The following is a 16855-nucleotide window of genomic DNA, read 5'->3' as shown; positions in this document are numbered from 1 at the left end:
CTCTTTATCGTCTGTGTATTGTTTCTTGTTTGGTTGGTTGGGCTATTTTCCATCTATAAAGTTATTGTTAATCTTAGACACTTTCTCCGCAACCCCTACTACCTACCTTCCAATTTTTATCTTTGTTGGGAGCAACTAGATCATTAAAAACCATATACAATCCAAAAATCTCAGAGTCGTCTATGGTTTTCACATATCCACTTTAAATCAGAATCACTCACACAGAACATCTGGAATAGGTTTGATTTTCGGATTGGTTTTGAAGTAAATTCTAAGAAGTTTCCACTTTGGTTAGGACTACAAAGTAGAGGAACAAAGCAGAGAATTAGTTACAAATTTATACACAGTGATGTCTGTTTACAAAAGAAATATATGTGTTGAAAAGTCTTTATATAACATTTATGTGTCTATATATGTTAAGCCTAAAGCTAATATTCTTTTGTATATTTACATACATTGATAATATATAATAGACATATAACACACATAACAGTATATATAATATGTGTTATATATCATAATATATAATAGTAGTATAAATGTAAGTAGTTAAATACTAATATTTTAAATAAAAAAGCCAAAACTAAAAGTAGGCTTCAAAATTGTTATATGCAGTATGATTTTAATTGTATAAAAAATGCACCGGAAAATAAACTGGAGAACTTATCCCAAAATGTTAACCGTGGGTCTTTGGTGGTAGAATTATGAACAATTATTTTTTTATTTTCCTTCACTGTTAAAATTCTCTACAATGCATATGCATTACTATTATGGTGAGAAAAATGTTCAGTTACCCAGAAAAAGATATCATTAGGAACAGATAAATGCGATACAGACTGAATAATAAAATGATGCAAAATGTTTTTTCTTTATGTATAGTATTATACTGTTATTAATGCCTCCAGTTTTTATATAACTTTACAATTTATTAAATGCTTTCATTTAAACCATTTTTATTTATCACAATTCTAAATGTATACTTTTATTAATCCCATAGTTCTTTGCTTTTCGCACTTTTTCACAACTGCCTAAAAATAGTGTCAAGAGAGACTGGGAGTTCATTGGAAGGAGTACATAGTAGGAAATAAACAATGAGATGAGCTTGGCTCAGAAGAACCAGGGATTGACAGAGAGGGTCGATCCCACAGAAGTGTCGTGCGCAGTAGTGTCAGTGTTCTGTCCCTTTCTCCCTTCCAGCAAGTGGCCACCCAAGCCACAGCCAAGACCCGTTCTTCCCAGTTCGGTGTGGGCAACTTTCAGACGCCATCGTCCTTCAGCCCCATGTCCCTTCCCGGTGCTTCCACTGCGTCCCCTGGTGCCGCTGCATACCCTAGTCTCACCAGTCGGGGATCCAGCTTTGGTGAGTTCGGTCTAGAAGGAGGGCACCCGGAAAATCGTACCACTAAAGAGAAAGGATTTGGTAGTTTATTAAACTAGTTTGCTTGTGTCCTGGGTGCACGAGCTAATGTTGGGGAAGTGCAAGGTGATAGTCCATGTGGAATTTAAAACCTGTCCGATACATGGAAAAGACTTTTGCACATAAAACAAAAGGCATGTAAGGTATACATTTAATAATATGCAAATTTAAAACGAGCAGAGGACTCTTTGGAAAGACTACCTAGAGAAGAAACATTGATTTGGGTTGGGTTTTGAAGTAGAAGAGGCATTGATTGGAAGAGAGAAGAAAGTTTCTAGGTGGAATTAGTGACTTGTTTCCTCTGCACTGGAGTTGGTGGCTTGACATTGTATCTTCCACGCCAGCTCCTGAGCAGGCCGGGCAGACCACAGGACAGTTCCAGACGCGGACAGCAGAGGGGGTGGGAGTCTGGCCACAGTGGCAGGGCCCGCAGCCTCATCATCGTTCAAGCTCCAATGAGCAACATGTTCAACAGCCATCAGCACAGCAACCTGGCCAGCCTGAGGTCTTCCAGGTGAGAGGGTGAAAAGACTTCAGGAAATCAGAAAGGGTCGGGGAGGGACGGAGAGAGGAGCAGGTGTGGATAGGGTGCGATTGGGGGCGTAGGGGGAGACCGTGTGCAGACGTGTGGGGCTAAATGTCATTACTTGGAAAGATCGTGAACTTAGTGTGATGCATAGCCTCTGATGAGACCAGTTAAATTACCTGAAGCGCTGTGCAACAATGTCAAAGACAATAGTTTTAGCCCATTCAAAGAGAATCACATTCCTCCTTCCTAGCCCGGGTGTATACATGCTGATGATAGTGATAAAGGGCCATTCACATACGTCCTGGAGTCGTCTCAGGCAGCACACAGGAAAGGCTAGTTTAAGACACAGGTTGAAAGAAAGCTGCTGATTTCCTTTTGGGTGGAAAACCAACGAGGATAAGAGATACTCCATCTCTTCCTATAGGGGGTTATATGAAATGTGGCAAGCAAATTTTTCTCCCTTTGAAAATACTGAGGACTAGAAAGGAAGGAAAATGTGGAACTGGAGGAGGGAGACAGAGGAAGGACTAGGAAAAACGTTGCCATCAAAAGCAGCGGTTTCCACCTTCTGTGGTGCCAAGGATTGGTCCCTCTGTGAGAATCTAATGCCTGATGATCTGAGGCGGAGCTGAGGCAGTGATGCTGGCGCTGGGGAGCGGCTGCAGATACAGGTGGAGCTTCGCTCGCTTCCCTGCCGCTCACCTCCTGCTGTGCAGCCCAGTTCTTAACGGGCCGGTACCGGTCCACAGCCAGGGGGCTGGGGACCCCTGATCTAAAGGCATCATGCTGGGAGTAAGGAGGGCTAGAGCTAGCACAGCAGGAACTCTGGGACCGGTGATGGTTCAGGGAGCGTTGCGGGGGGAGCTCGCTAAAGGGAAGGAACAGAGATGTGTGACCCAGACTTGTTTCTCTCCTGTTAGGAGATGCTGTCCATGCTGGGGGAGCAGAGCAGCAGCTACAGCAGTGAAGAGTTTCCCGACCTGACTATGTTCCCCTCTTTTTCAGAATAGAACTATTGGGGTGAGGACAAGGGGTGGGGGAGAAAAATCAACATTTGTTTTTAAAAAGCAAATCTTTTTGTAAACAATAAAAGTTCCTCTCCCTGCCCTTCCCTCACCCCTAATGTGTACCCCCTTTCACTTCTGGCCTTTCCCTTGCCCTCCTGCCCTTCTGAGATAATTTATAGATGAGATGGAGTGAGTCCTCAAGACTTTGGGGACCCTTTGCAAAACTGAAGCTGGGTGAGGTTAAGACTGCCTTTCCTATGTCTCCTGACCAGAAACTTGGGCAGAGACAACTTGCGCTAAGTCCACAGAGCAGAGGAACCTGACGTCCTCTGCCTCGGATCCCATGGCTTCTGTTTTGGAAAGAAAGTCTGAATTAGGTAGGGGAGAGGAGAAATGTCCTCAGACTGAGGACCATGGAACGTGGTAAGGGTACATGGGGCTTTAGGAAGTGAGCAAATGCTCCTTCTGCTGCCTGTGAGCAGTTCCTCTAGAAAGAAACATGGGTGAGGAAGTGAGAGAGTGAGAGAGAGAGAGTGTGTGTGTGTGTGTGTGTGTGTGTGTGTGTGTGTGTACACACATGTGCGTTTCTGTGTTTCTCCCTACTAGGGAGTTATGCAAAATTTGTCTCAGATGTTATCTTCGTCTTTCTCTGTTTTTCAGAGTCCTAAGGAGTTAAATCTTCCAGGTATTTTTCACTTAGTATTGCAGCCAAAGAGTGTTTAAATAAATGTCTTTGCTGCACTTACGTCTGTGCCCAGCCAGTATGCAGTCGTAAGCGGACACATAAAGTCTTCTGTTGATGTAGGTGGTCTCTCATCAGACACACTTAGAGATGAAGCTGGGTCATTCCTGCTTTTGGTGCTCTCACCTTACATGGAAGACATTACAGAAACAGGCTGGCAAGATAAACACTTTCAGAAACCCCCTACTTGGCCATAAGGATAATGCTGCATTTTTCTGTCAGAATCACACGTGTGTGTGCTCTGGAGGTTATTTCTGCGTGGAAACTCAACTTCTTGGATTAGCAGTCCCAGCGCGAACCCTTACTGCTGGAGTTTAAACCAAATACCAAGCCTTCGTGCAGAGTAACCTCTTCCATCCCATTCTCTCAGTGTCCAGTCTGGCAAGAAATTGAGCTGTAGGTCTCTTCTGGGCCTGGAGTTCTTTCCTCTTCGTTCCCTCTCCAGTCTTGGGATTGCATTTTGCTTTATAGTGCAAGTGTAAGAAACCCACATGACAGAGGGGGCCTGGACTCACCCCAACAGGGCTGCTCAGTCATTAACTGCAGCCATATGAGTGTGAGCACAGGTCACTGATGTCGCTCTTCACCTTCCTCAGGTAACAGCCGTGTGCAGTGCTCTATTAATTGGTGCAGGCCAGTATCGGAAGTGCAAGACTGAATAAGGAGGAGACATACTAAACGTAGCCATAGGGGATGAGGGGCACAGATGGCCTTGGAGAGGCTGAGAGAATGTCATTATGAGGCTTCCCTCCCTCTCGTCTCCAGTCTGGTGCCAGGTGATGGAGTGGAAAAGGAGACAGTGTATTTTTTTATTCTATGTGCACACATGCAGTATACGTATATATTTATATCACAGTTTAAGAAACCAAAAAGTTGAGTTTCCAATGAAATCCTTGTTTTTTAATAATTGCCTGTTTTTAAATGTGATCAGGACTATAATATTGTACAGTTATTATATGGCTTTTGGGGAGGGAGAGGGAGGGAGAAGTTGCTCTGGGGATTTCGTTTCTGCTTTTCCTTCAGGGTTTTATTTTGACTGTTTTGTTTTTTTCTTGTTGGCCATTGTACTGCTGGCATCTGTGCTGAGCCTTACACTGGCAAAAATAATGACATGTAGCAAGTATTTTAAAACAAAATATTTTTTCCTTTTGTACGCTTTGTGTTGTGTCATCTTGATTGCGGCTTAATTATTCCTTTCCCCTCATAAACAACAAACACCCACAACTGGTTGAATCCATAGCTTGAGCTCCAAATATACAAACATAAAGCACAGCGTGTCTGTAATGTCAGGAATCAGAAATCATAGGGCTCTGATCACTCAGCATTCCTTGGTTGTCCTCTTGATCCTGACTCATTCTGAGTAAAATCAGCAGGGACATCTGACCGTGGCATGGGGGGAGGGGTATGGGCTCAAGTCCTCAGGAGAGGGGAAGAATTGGGACTTGAGACCAGGAGGGCACATCTGGATTCCTTCCTCCAGGATGTCCTCCTCGATGAACAGCAGTGAGGAATGGCGATGTTTAAACTCTCCAGGTCTGGACCTGGTTACCCTGTAGGAGCATGTAGTTCATTAGCAAATCTTAAAACCCACAGGCATAAACCTGTGATCTTGAGGGTCTGTGTCTGTGATCCAGCTAGAAACCGAGTCTCGATCTCATGTGTTATCCTTCCTGTTCCAAGGACCCTCTTTTCCTCTTCCCCCCACATCCGTTTATGAAGAAAACGGAGTTTGGGAATGTGGTTTAGGGACTGAACTAGACTCTCATGATCTGTCACATGCCTAGATGTTGGCGGAACCACGTGGAGGAGCTCATGTGACGACCTGAATTGGGGACTTTAGTAATTGAGACAGATAATGTTCATCAGGCATCCCAACATCTAAGAGTTTTAATGACGAGTCACATGTGAGTTTGTCAGTGCTTATGGCCTTGATTCATGTGCTGTCATAAATTACTGAGAATGCTGTTTCTCGTTACTTTTAGAACTGATTTCATCTGACTTTCTGGGCTCTCCTTCCTCAGCAAAATCCTGTCAGGCTGGGAGAGCTTTTCCTCTGCGTAGAACCAGTGACAACTTTTAGCCAACAAGCTTATAAAATGCAAATGATTTTGGAACCTATGATTTCCCCAACATACCCATTTTCTAGCCTTTTCTGTTTATTCCGTCATCTTTGATGCCATCATCTGACAGAAATGTGAAAACAAGTTTCAGAGTTGGAGAGGAGACGGGTAATGGGAAAAAGTCAGAAAAGATGTAATCCCCCAAAATAGTTAATGCTAAGGAAGGATGGGGGAGACCAGGGCTGTGTCCCTTTATTTACCAAAGAGAAGGTAGGCCCCGACTTAAGCAATATGTCTTGAGGCCTCATTTTTCTGTCTGCCCTTCAGAGAGTGGAAACCAAATAGCCAGCAGTTCACCCTGGCGTGCACGCTCCACAGGCCTGCAGAAGCAGTCAGCTCTGCTGCCTCCCCTCCTCCCCAGTGCCCTTCTTTGCATTTCTATCCCCGCCTCCTTCCTCTATTCAAATTTTCCAGCCGACAGCTGGAGCTGACTTCCGCAATTCTGATGGGATAAATCCAGCCTTCCTAGTCATCTGCCCACATTATCCACACATCCCTGCGGAACCCGGCCCAGAGAACAGATCCCCATCAGCAGGTAACATTTTCAGCTTCATAGATCCTTAGCTTCTCATTCCTGCCAGTTCTACATTTTCGAAGTGTTAAAGATGCAGTGACTGCAGGCTGTGTGGGTGGAAAAGATGCCCTTCTGAGGTCATTTCCTGGCCAAATAAAATCTGCCTGGAAATCTGTAGTATGCCGTCATGATTTGAATGTTCGCCTAGCGTAGTTGGTATTAGTGAAGGCAAAGGGTATAGGGAATCCTTTACCCATCCCTCAGCGAGTGGCCTGCGGGGGAGTTCTGATTTGGCCAAAGGTACCAAAAGGGTTAATGTATAGCTGGCAGGGGGAGTGGTGCAGGGAGGTGGTGGCTCAGTGCTCTTGGTCTTTGAGACAGCTCCAAGCCCTTAACACTACAGATAATAGATTTACTGTATGTGATCCAGCTAGAAACTGACTTTCGCTCTCATGTATTATCCTTCCTGCCGGATATTTTGCAGAGTACACAAAAATGGACTGTACAAAAATTACACAAGTTGTGTGACTTGCTGCAGACTATAAATTGTTCTTAAAATGGAGGACACACAATTAAGCCACTGCAAGAAGTGAGTGAGGCTAGCCTGGACTTCTAAGAAGCAGTGTATTTAATGATCACAAGACTTTGCTTTTCTGTCTTATATTCTGTTAACAAACTGGATCTGAGGCTTTTTGTCCTGTGAGGCAGTCACAGTGGTTTTTGATGTCAGAAAAATAAAACCTTCCTGCCCACAGCAGCTGGTTGAGATTAGGACAGCTTCCTGCCCCAGGAGGGAGCTGGAAGAGAAAGGAGGCCGCGCTAAGAAGCCCGAGGAGACCTTAAGTCTGTTCTTGCACAGTCAGAGAATAGGAAATACTGCCAACTTTTCCCTTTGTGTCACACTCTTGGCAAGATCTGGAAAGCTAAGAATCTAGGCATGGAAGAGAAGAGTGCCTCGAAGGAAGGATCCAGAAGCAAAACCTAGCTGGAGATCTCTCCTTCGTGTGTTCTCCAACCGCCCTCAGCCCGCCCTGCCTTGTCCATCTCCAAGTCAGCTAGGGGCCTTAGGAAGAAAGGTGCTGAGCCCATGCTGACTGTCTCCAGCTGTCCGTGCAAGTGTGTGCGTGTGTGTGTGTGTGTGTGTAATCTCTCCAAGTCAAAATACTTAGAACCAGATGTACCAGTGCTCCACCTGAACCCCTCTCAAACCCCTCCAAACCCCCACTATTTCATCGTACGCGAATCACCCTCAGCTCTACCTTCCTAATGAAGCCTAGTTTTCCTCTGCCTCACAGGCCAGAGGAAGGGGTGCTTCAGGTTCACGAACTCCCCAGAACTGTTGCACGTGTCTGCATGTTTCTGGCGAGAGGAGTTGTGGTGGGTTGCAAAATTGCATTAGCTTCTCAAAGGAGTCTGGCTGCCAGGGGTTAAGCACCACCTGTCTGGAAATATGGCTCCAGGTATTTCCTCTCCCAAGCCGGGCTAGGGACTTCCTGGCAAATAGAAGAGTGTCCCCTAATTATCCCCTTCCCCAGGATGTGGGGGCTCAAGGTTCTACTGTTGCTGCCCGCGGTGAGCTTTGCTCTTTACCCTGAGGAGATCCTGGACACCCAGTGGGAGCTGTGGAAGAAGAGCTATGGGAAGCAGTATGACAGCAAGGTGCCTGGGGCCTGGAGCGGGCGTGCTGGGAGGGCCAGAACCTGACCGCCAGCGCTGGCTTCCAGACTCCCTTCTGTCCAGGCCCACTGGGCCCTGCTCCCTGTTAACACAGAGCCTTCATTCCTGCTTCACGGCTGGCCCTCCATCAAATTCTGTCCTTTCTTTGTAACTGTCTTACAGTTTTCTTTTGGGAAGACTTCTCAGATTAATGCTGTTAATCCATTAGCAACTCCTCTAGACATCTCTCCAAAGCGCTTGTATTTGTTTATAAATTTCTCTTTGCGTGCTCTTAGTAACCCTGTGGTAATTTCTCCAAGCAGACTGTAAACTCTCTGTGACTGTAAGTTTCATCTTTACCCTGAGAAAGCTCTGCAGTATTACACATGTAACCGTGCACAGGGCACAGCCTTTGCCGGTGCTCACTATGCTCTGTTTAGGTGGATGAAACCTCTCGGCGTTTAATTTGGGAAAAAAACCTGAAGCATATTTCCATCCATAATCTTGAGGCTGCTCTTGGTGTCCACACGTATGAACTGGCCATGAACCACTTGGGAGACATGGTGAGTTGAGCCTGAGCTCCTGGCCGACCTGCTGTTTGCCCTAGTTTCCTGCTTATGCCTGGCCTCTTTCTTTTTTTGTCCCAGACCAGCGAAGAGGTGGTTCAGAAGATGACTGGACTCAAAGTACCCCCGTCTCGCTCCCGCAGTAATGACACCCTCTATATCCCGGATTGGGAGGGCAGAGCCCCGGACTCCGTTGATTATCGAAAGAAGGGCTATGTTACTCCTGTCAAAAACCAGGTATCCTCCTGTCTCCTGGGAACGCTGTCTGAGCTGGCACCAGCTGCACTTACTGCTGCTGCTTTGCTCCTAGGCAGGAGGGCACCAGGAACTAAGGTGCCTCTCTCCCGGCTGAGAGAGCACAGCCTATTCCATCGCCATTTAACTCATCTGCTATTTTTGTACATTTAGGTTGTTTCTGGTTTTTCTTTTTTACAGTGTTGCTGTAAGCACACCTGTGCACGTGTACAAATATTTATGCAAAATAAATCCTAAAATTAAAATTGCTAGGTCACAGAGAATCCTTTTCAAAGACGTTTTTACATTCTTACTGGCATGAGCATATTATTTTCCCCATAACCTTAATAATGCTGATTGTATCATCCAGACGAACAACTGATTTAACATTCATTCCTCAAAAACTTTTTTGTTTTCAGAATCTACCAGGTGTAGTGCTAGTAGTAGAGATTCAAGATGACTAAGACATACTGTGTGTTCAAGAAATCCTCAATCTTAAAAAACAGAATGGGAAAGAAGATCAATCTAGCTGAACAAACACTAATAACAGCACTTTTTGAGAGGTTATTATGTATCAGAAATTTGTAAACCTAGGACAATGGAACAAATATTAAATGAAGGGAAACAGGAAGACTTCATAGCAAAGGGGACACGTGTGCTGGGATTTATAAAATGGGTGGCATTTCGTCATGCAGGTAGGGGAAAGCAAAGCGTGAAGGGCGATGACTGATAATTTCTCTGCTCTGCCCTCAGGGTCAGTGTGGCTCCTGCTGGGCTTTCAGCTCGGTGGGCGCCTTGGAGGGCCAGCTCAAGAAGAAAACTGGCAAACTCTTGAACCTGAGTCCCCAGAACCTGGTGGACTGTGTGTCTGAGAACGATGGCTGTGGAGGGGGCTACATGACCAACGCCTTCCAGTATGTGCAGAAGAACCGGGGCATCGACTCCGAAGACGCCTACCCGTACGTGGGACAGGTGAGACTGCCCGACCGTTACACAGCTCTGTGCCGGCTCCTTCCTCCCCAGCATGATAGTTTGCACTGGGAACAATTCTAGAAATCTTGTTTTCTGTCACCTTATCCTGCTTTCTTGATGGGATAATTACCCACAGAAGGCCAGATTCCCTCACTCTGAGAGAATTTGGGGAACTTAGCCTAGCACAGACTGTCTGCTTCTCTGCACTGGAGAGAAAACGGAGGACAGGTTGGTTATTCCGTAGATCTCCGAGTAGGTCTCTGTAACCCTCTGCTCAGCTCTTCCAGTCTCATCACAAATCCCCACACCCACCATGCTAATTTCACGAATCATGTAGCTTTGTTTTGTATGTTCTCATGGGTTTGGGGAGCATTTAAACAAATTGTATAAAATGTGAGAAAAAACAAGTTGCCTCATACTTGTAATTTTAGAGATTAACTCACTTCTTCCTATAAGATCCTTTAGCAATGAGAAGGAGATCTTTCTCAAAAGAAGATCTGAGGGCTTTTCATATACTTGGGGTCAGCAGATAATGTCACATGGGGCCTTTGGAACAGGAACCTTTGAAGGAGGAATAGCAAGTGTGAGTAATAAAGATGGCAGCTGTGATGTGCTAAGCCATGTGCTTGTGCATTTCCTATTTAATCCTCATAATAGCCCTGCAAGGTAGACTGACTTATCTTCACTTTATAAGTGAGGAAATTGACACTTAAGGAGATAAAACAGTATACTCAAATTCATACCAATAGTTACTAGCAGAGCCAAGATTCATCTATTAGATCTGTTTTTCTGCTGCAAACATTGCCAGGCATGTCTTCTATGCACATGTGCAAGAATTTCTTTACTAGACTATAACACCTTGGAACAGAAATGTCTGAGTCATAGGGTACATGCGTCTTCAACTTTACTAGATAATGTCAGATTGTTTACTAAACTATCTGGAAAAATTTATATTCCCACGGGCAGTGTATAAGAAATTCCATTGATTCATATCTTCATTAGTACGTTTACCTGGCCATTTGTATTTCTTCTTCAGTAAATTGACTGTTTATATCTTTTGCCCATTTTAAATTAGGTTTTCTCTTTCTTACCGATTTTTAAGAATTTTTAAAAGATATTTGGATACTAATACTATGTGTGTTGTAGGTTGGCGTCTGTCTTTTCACACTATTTATGTTTTTCAATCTGGAAAAGTGTTTAATTTTAGTGTAGAAAAATTATTAAATTTTTCCTTTGCACTTTGTGCCTTTAAAAAACTCCAATAGCAATGAACGTTATTTATTCATGTTTAGTCATCGGAAATGACGTCTGCTGCAATAAAATCCTCGTTAATGTACATGAGTACATTAACTAATGAGTATCCATTTCACTGGATACTCAACAACCTATATAGGAAAGTCATTTTAACACCTCCTCATGACACTGGCCACATCAAAACAGTACTTTGTAAATTTCATCCCATTATCATTCCATGTTATGGTTTTTTTAGCTGTCAAGTATACAAGGCAGAGAAGTTGCAGTTTGTAGCTGGAAAACATTTTCTTTAACTCGCATACAGTTTTCACAACTGCTGGGTCCCAAGTCCATGTTTGAACTCTGGGGCTGCTACTGTAATACGCAGCATACTGAAGCTGCTCTAACAGATTAGCTTTTTAATTCTGAATACACCCAGCCAATTAGTGAGATAATCTGAACTTGGCAAAATATTCTCTTTTAAATTGTCAAATACTCTTTTGACAACTTTTTGTCATCACTTGATATCAAAAAATTAAATCCCAACAGTATATACAGAAAACAAATTTATGTTTATATATTTTTTCATATCGATTAATCCAGGCACCCGATTTAAGTTTGTATAACTGAGCTATTTTAAAGAAAAATAAATACTATCAGAACTAACAGTTGATCACACATCCATGGACAGTTTGCATAATTTATTCAGTATTGTATTAACCAGTTTGTTGAGAGATAGTTTAACTAATAGCTCAGACTCCGAATAATTAAAATGAAAATTACGTAATATTCAAAACCCTATTTTGGAATAGAAGGAGCATTTGACTTCTCCTCCCTCAGATGATTTCTTCAGCACTTTAGAGTAATGTGGAATGACTTTGATTTCATAATCAATTAAAATGACAATTAGAATAGATTCAGTTTTAACATTCTGAATGTTGGGCAATTGTTCTCTTGCATCTATGTACTTTACAGTTTTTAAAAGCAGTTATTGTCCAAAACCGAAAGAACTTCTCACATGGACGTGTGAATGAATGGAGGGAGGTAAAGAAAAATAAAACTTAACTAGGAAGAGATCCATATGTAGGGCTGCTAGCAGCCAGATAATATGGTGATTTAAGTTCATTCCAGCCATAATGTAGGTTACTCTGACTTGAAAGTATCATGGCATAATGTCCCTCTGCATCCACTCCCTAGATAGTTTATTTTACTTGTAGATCTGTGCAATCTTTGGCACCAGGAGGCATCAAGGGTTCGGATGGCATGACGGAGAACTAAGGAATCCTGAGACATTATTAAGACAGGATATCATGTAATCTTAGACTATCATGTCAAATGCTGCAATTATTGTTAATATTTAGATAATGTATTATAGATGCAACTTTAGGGTTTTGAAGGGGTGGTCCATAGGAAAATGAATTACCAAAAAAATATGCCACCTTTACACTGGCGGCCATTAGATTCTGTAATTGTGGCTTGCCAGCGAAACATGTCATTGCTAACTAGACCTGCAAAATACAGTGTTGGAAATTTACAGACTGAATTGCTAAGTTCTTTACTAATTTCTTTTCACATCAGATTGTGTGATTTTACTTCTGTCTCTCGCAAGAGCACGGGGTCCATCCAAAGCTGTGCCTCACGCTGGCCCCCCGGTAGGTGTGCACGGGCTGGTCCTCTCGCAGCCTGGCCGTGGCGCCCCCTCCGCGCAGCAGCCGGTGCCTCCCCGCTCTCCCGGCTCACGTCTGGCAGGGCCAGAAAATGATTTGTGCTTTTAAAAAAACCTTATCTCAGAAATCTTTCTCTACATTGGGGTAATGAAAGTATTCTCTCTCTCTCTCTCTCTCTCTCTCTCTCTCTCTTTATAGTGTTTGCTTTCACATTTGTTTCAGAATCACCTGGAACTGACTTTAGTGTACGGTGCAAGGTATCCGCTTTTCAGATTCTTTTTTACAGTTGTCTGAAATGGCGAGGCGAGAACAGGCCCTCTCTAGAGACCCCAGTTGGCCGCCCGTTAGTTCATTGACATCACGCAAAACATTGGTAGAGGTCCTCACTCAGCAGCTCATTGCCTATTTCAACCTTTTTTTTCCAGGATGAAAGTTGTATGTACAACCCAACGGGCAAGGCAGCTAAGTGCAGAGGGTACAAAGAGATCCCTGAGGGGAACGAGAAGGCCCTGAAGAGGGCGGTGGCCCGAGTGGGCCCCATCTCTGTGGCCATCGACGCAAGCCTGACCTCCTTCCAGTTTTACAGGAAAGGTAGGGAGCTGCTCCGGCCGGCGAGGCGCGAGCGCCCGGCTCTTATGACAGGCCGGTGGCTCCTCGAGGGCACTGAGCGTTTTTAGGACTTAGTTCCACAGTCAGACTGTCTGCCAGAGAGAAACCAACAGCTGCCAGAGCATGAAGCGCCTGTCGTCAGCGCTGCTGACTGGGACAGGATTCCACACAGGGTCCGCTAGCGTGGGAGACCCCAGCACACCCCTTGGGTTGCAGAAAGTTTCACCTTGATTGATTGTCTCCTAGGTGTGTATTACGACGAGAACTGCAATAGCGATAATCTGAACCATGCGGTTTTGGCAGTGGGATACGGGATCCAGAAGGGAAGGAAGCACTGGATAATTAAAAACAGGTAACGACAGGAACACTGCATGCGTCCCCCAGGCACCCTCTTGACACTCAACTGCAACTCCAACTTCCCAGCATTCCTCTCTCTCTCAAATCAAGAGAAGGTTGTCTCCGACTTTTCAGTTCTAACTCCCCAGTCAGAGGCTATTCTAACGTTTGATGGCTGGACAACAGCACCCAAAGTGTGTTGGGCAGCTGCTGTATGCCAGGTGCTTAGTCACAAAGGAGCAGGACGTCTGCCCCCGGTGGTCTCACAGCCCCTGAGAAAGGCACACCTAGCTAACGAGAGCACGAAGCAGCACCAGGAACCAGGAGCTTGGGAACTAGATCTGTTTTTCTTTCTTTTTTCTGTGATGCGATCGATTTCTCAGGCAGGTTTCCATCATTGGTCTGTCCGTGAGCAGCAGGGGACAATGGAAAGGCTTAATATCCCCTGATGCAGTTTTTGCCCTTCTAGATGCACTTAGGATAGACACGTGTATCAGAACTGGCTGAAGATTTTGAAGTCTGTGGAGGAAAATGCCTTTCAGAAAGTAGATGTAAACAGCAACAAGAAAAAAGTGTCTCCTTCCCTAATATTGGGAACAAATAAAACTCCAGGGCTCCTCGGCTCCCTTGTGACTTTGGGGGGGAGATTTAGGAGAATTACACTTGTCCCTCCTCAGTGGTCAACAACAGTACTGGTTAAATTCTCTGTCCTGGGTGGCCTCCAAGGAACAAGGGTCCTAGACTCTGGAGAGTTCACAGACCAAGGCCCTGGTGTGACCTGGAGGGCTGGCAGGATAGACCGTGACACTGGGAGTTACTTCAAAGCAACTTTTTATATCACAGTCCCAACTAAGGGTGAACCGGAGCTCTTCGCTAAGGCGGCGTTCCTTCTGCCACAGCTTCTGTCCCATGTTTTCCCTTTCTTGGCTCCCAGCCCCACGCACGCACCCTGCCCTTTCTTATCAGGTGCAGAGGGCAGAGGTGCGTCCAAGAGAGCTGGGTGGAATCAGGGACACACCCAGGCAGGATCAGGATCACTGGAGAACCGCGAGAAGGGAACAGGGACAGGGTAGAGATCTTACGTAAAATGTGTTGGGTAACTGGAGAATTTGCTATTTGAGGAAAAAGGACAGAAAACTCATGAAAACAATTTAGGAAGAAATATAGACCAATCTCCCGCCGCGCACGCGTCTTCCTCCGGTCTTCCGTTCTCTCCGCTGCCTTAGCAATCCCAGCCGTTCTCATAGCTTCATTCGTCTCGCCGGTAGGTTTTACTCTGGAACCAAGCCCAGCTTCGGCCTTTCTTGCCTGTTTCTTATGCTCTAGGCTCATGTTTTCCAGATTACGGTTCCTAAAACACGAATCAGATCATGTCACTCCCAGTCAGAGGCCTTCTGTGTCTGCTCCACTGTGACGGGCCACAGAGTCAAACTCTAGCCTGGCAGTAAAAGTGACTTAACCCGATGCCTTTCCAGACATCCCTCACCGCACCCTGTCAGGCACCCCGTTGTTTCCAGCCACATGATCTTCACACGTGTCCTGTGCTTTCCCGCCTCTGTCACTCATTTCACACCCCTCCGCTGGCATCCCCTTCCCACAGGTCCATGTTCTGTCCAGCCTTCAGGCTCAGCTCAAATGGCACCTCCCACTTTAAGTCTTTGTCGATCCTCTTGACCAGAAGCAGTCTGTCCTGGCTTGGGGACCATAGCATTGTGCCCTCTCTCTCTTTCTTGACCTTATAAACTCTTTAAAGGTAAAACTGCCTTGCTCACTTTCGTATACCATCAGTGCCGAGCATAGCACTCAGTGGCTAAGTGACTGAAGGTACTGAGTATTTTTCTTGGTTGGTCCCACAGCTGGGGAGAAAACTGGGGAAACAAAGGCTATGTCCTCATGGCTCGGAACAAGAACAACGCTTGTGGCATCGCCAACCTGGCCAGCTTCCCCCGGATGTGACCTCGGCCCGCCCTACCTCTTGCATTCCTTCCTCGATGGTGCAACATAGCGGTGTGCTTTGGAAGGGAGTCGTGTGCCTTTCTTGAAGCAGATGTAGCAATACGGAGGTTGTCATTCAGGCTCCCCATTCGTTGGTGCTTCAAGGGACACTCCTCCTACTTTCCTTCTTTCCAGCCAAGGCCTTTATTTTCCATTGCGGCTGCAGTAGGAATTTCACTGACTGGTGTGCATTCTTAGGCTACGAGATGTGACCATAGCCTGCCCAGCCACGTTGACCTGGGGCTGATGCTGTGCAAATAGCTGGAGGCCAGGTTCTAATTCACGGAACCTGCTTAGCTTTGACCTCTCTACAGACTAAGGTGACCTGAGTCCTCAGTCTCCAAGTTCACGTCTTCTATATCCCAAGGTAGAAATGTCTGTGTTTTGTACCCCAGTTCACAAATGTACTCATACATTTTTGGTACAAGTTAACATGATACAAGAAATGTATTTTCTTTTTCCTTCTTTGCATTTTTTAAGTAAACCAAGTATTTATCTCTTGTCTATAACTTAATAAATAGCTATTTAGTAACCACTCATTTTGTGTTGGATACTGTGTGAGGTTCCCTGAGATAAAAAGGTGAATAAAACATATTCCTTATGCTTGATGTGCTCATAGTTTGTTTGGAGAGACTGTCACAAACAAGTCATCTTAATTCATTTCTTTATTCATTCCTTTACCCAACATTTATGAAGTGCTCACTCTGGACTAAGAACAGTACTAAATTTCAGGGATTAAATGGATATAAAGAGACCTCAATATTTAATTCCATTTTGGAGGGACCAGATTAAGTGACACATAAACCTCGGTCTTGAAAAATATCTTAAGGCCCTCTGAAGTTCTAGAACCTAAACTTTTGCTGTTAACAAAAGGGGAAATGGAAACTCTTTATAATGGTTTCCAAGCAGTATTAATTCGAGCAAAATTTAGCCAGCTAATAAATAAGCAGCTGACAGCTGCTTTTACCATTTTCCACAAAACACTATTACCACTAGGAAGAGTTCACATTTATTGAATGCTAACCATGTGTCAGGCATTATTTAATTTCATTCTATGCAAAAATTATTTATTTTTGTGCGTGAATATTTGTTACCAGGTGCTATGCAGTTTAAGAGAATGAAACATTAGTGAGACACGGCCCTGACTTCAAGAATGCTATAGACTAGTGACAGACATAAAACAACTAATAATACCAACCATAATGAAATAAATACCAATTATTGCAAGTTCAAGAGTGAATCATTAACTCTTCATGGG

General features: G+C 44.6%; 2 protein-coding genes across 4 annotated transcripts in view; both read left to right on the top strand.

Moving 5' to 3' along the window:
- Window positions 1-4848, top strand: part of ARNT (aryl hydrocarbon receptor nuclear translocator) — a 49588-nt gene extending 44740 nt beyond the window's left edge. For all 3 annotated transcript variants that reach the window (XM_039841531.1, XM_039841530.1, XM_039841532.1), the window contains 3 exons: window positions 1198-1360; window positions 1762-1931; window positions 2867-4848. In XM_039841531.1, the coding sequence (XP_039697465.1) occupies window positions 1198-1360; window positions 1762-1931; window positions 2867-2956 (423 nt within the window). In that variant the 3' untranslated portion in view covers window positions 2957-4848. The remainder of the gene's footprint in view (window positions 1-1197; window positions 1361-1761; window positions 1932-2866) is intronic.
- Window positions 4849-4992: 144 nt separating this feature from the next.
- Window positions 4993-16205, top strand: CTSK (cathepsin K). The gene is made up of 8 exons (XM_039841538.1): window positions 4993-6350; window positions 7865-7988; window positions 8426-8548; window positions 8633-8788; window positions 9539-9757; window positions 13083-13248; window positions 13513-13618; window positions 15459-16205. The coding sequence occupies exons 2-8, from the start codon at window positions 7866-7868 to the stop codon at window positions 15556-15558; spliced, it is 993 nt and encodes a 330-aa protein (XP_039697472.1). The 5' UTR covers window positions 4993-6350; window position 7865; the 3' UTR covers window positions 15559-16205.
- The last annotated feature ends 650 nt before the right edge of the window (window positions 16206-16855 follow it).

Source organism: Pteropus medius, unplaced genomic scaffold (assembly GCF_902729225.1).
Source record: "Pteropus medius unplaced genomic scaffold, Ma_sr-lr_union100, whole genome shotgun sequence".
Lineage (NCBI taxonomy): Eukaryota > Metazoa > Chordata > Mammalia > Chiroptera > Pteropodidae > Pteropus > Pteropus medius.
The sequence above is the reverse complement of the archived record's forward strand: the minus strand, read 5'-3'. Positions and strand labels throughout refer to the sequence as shown.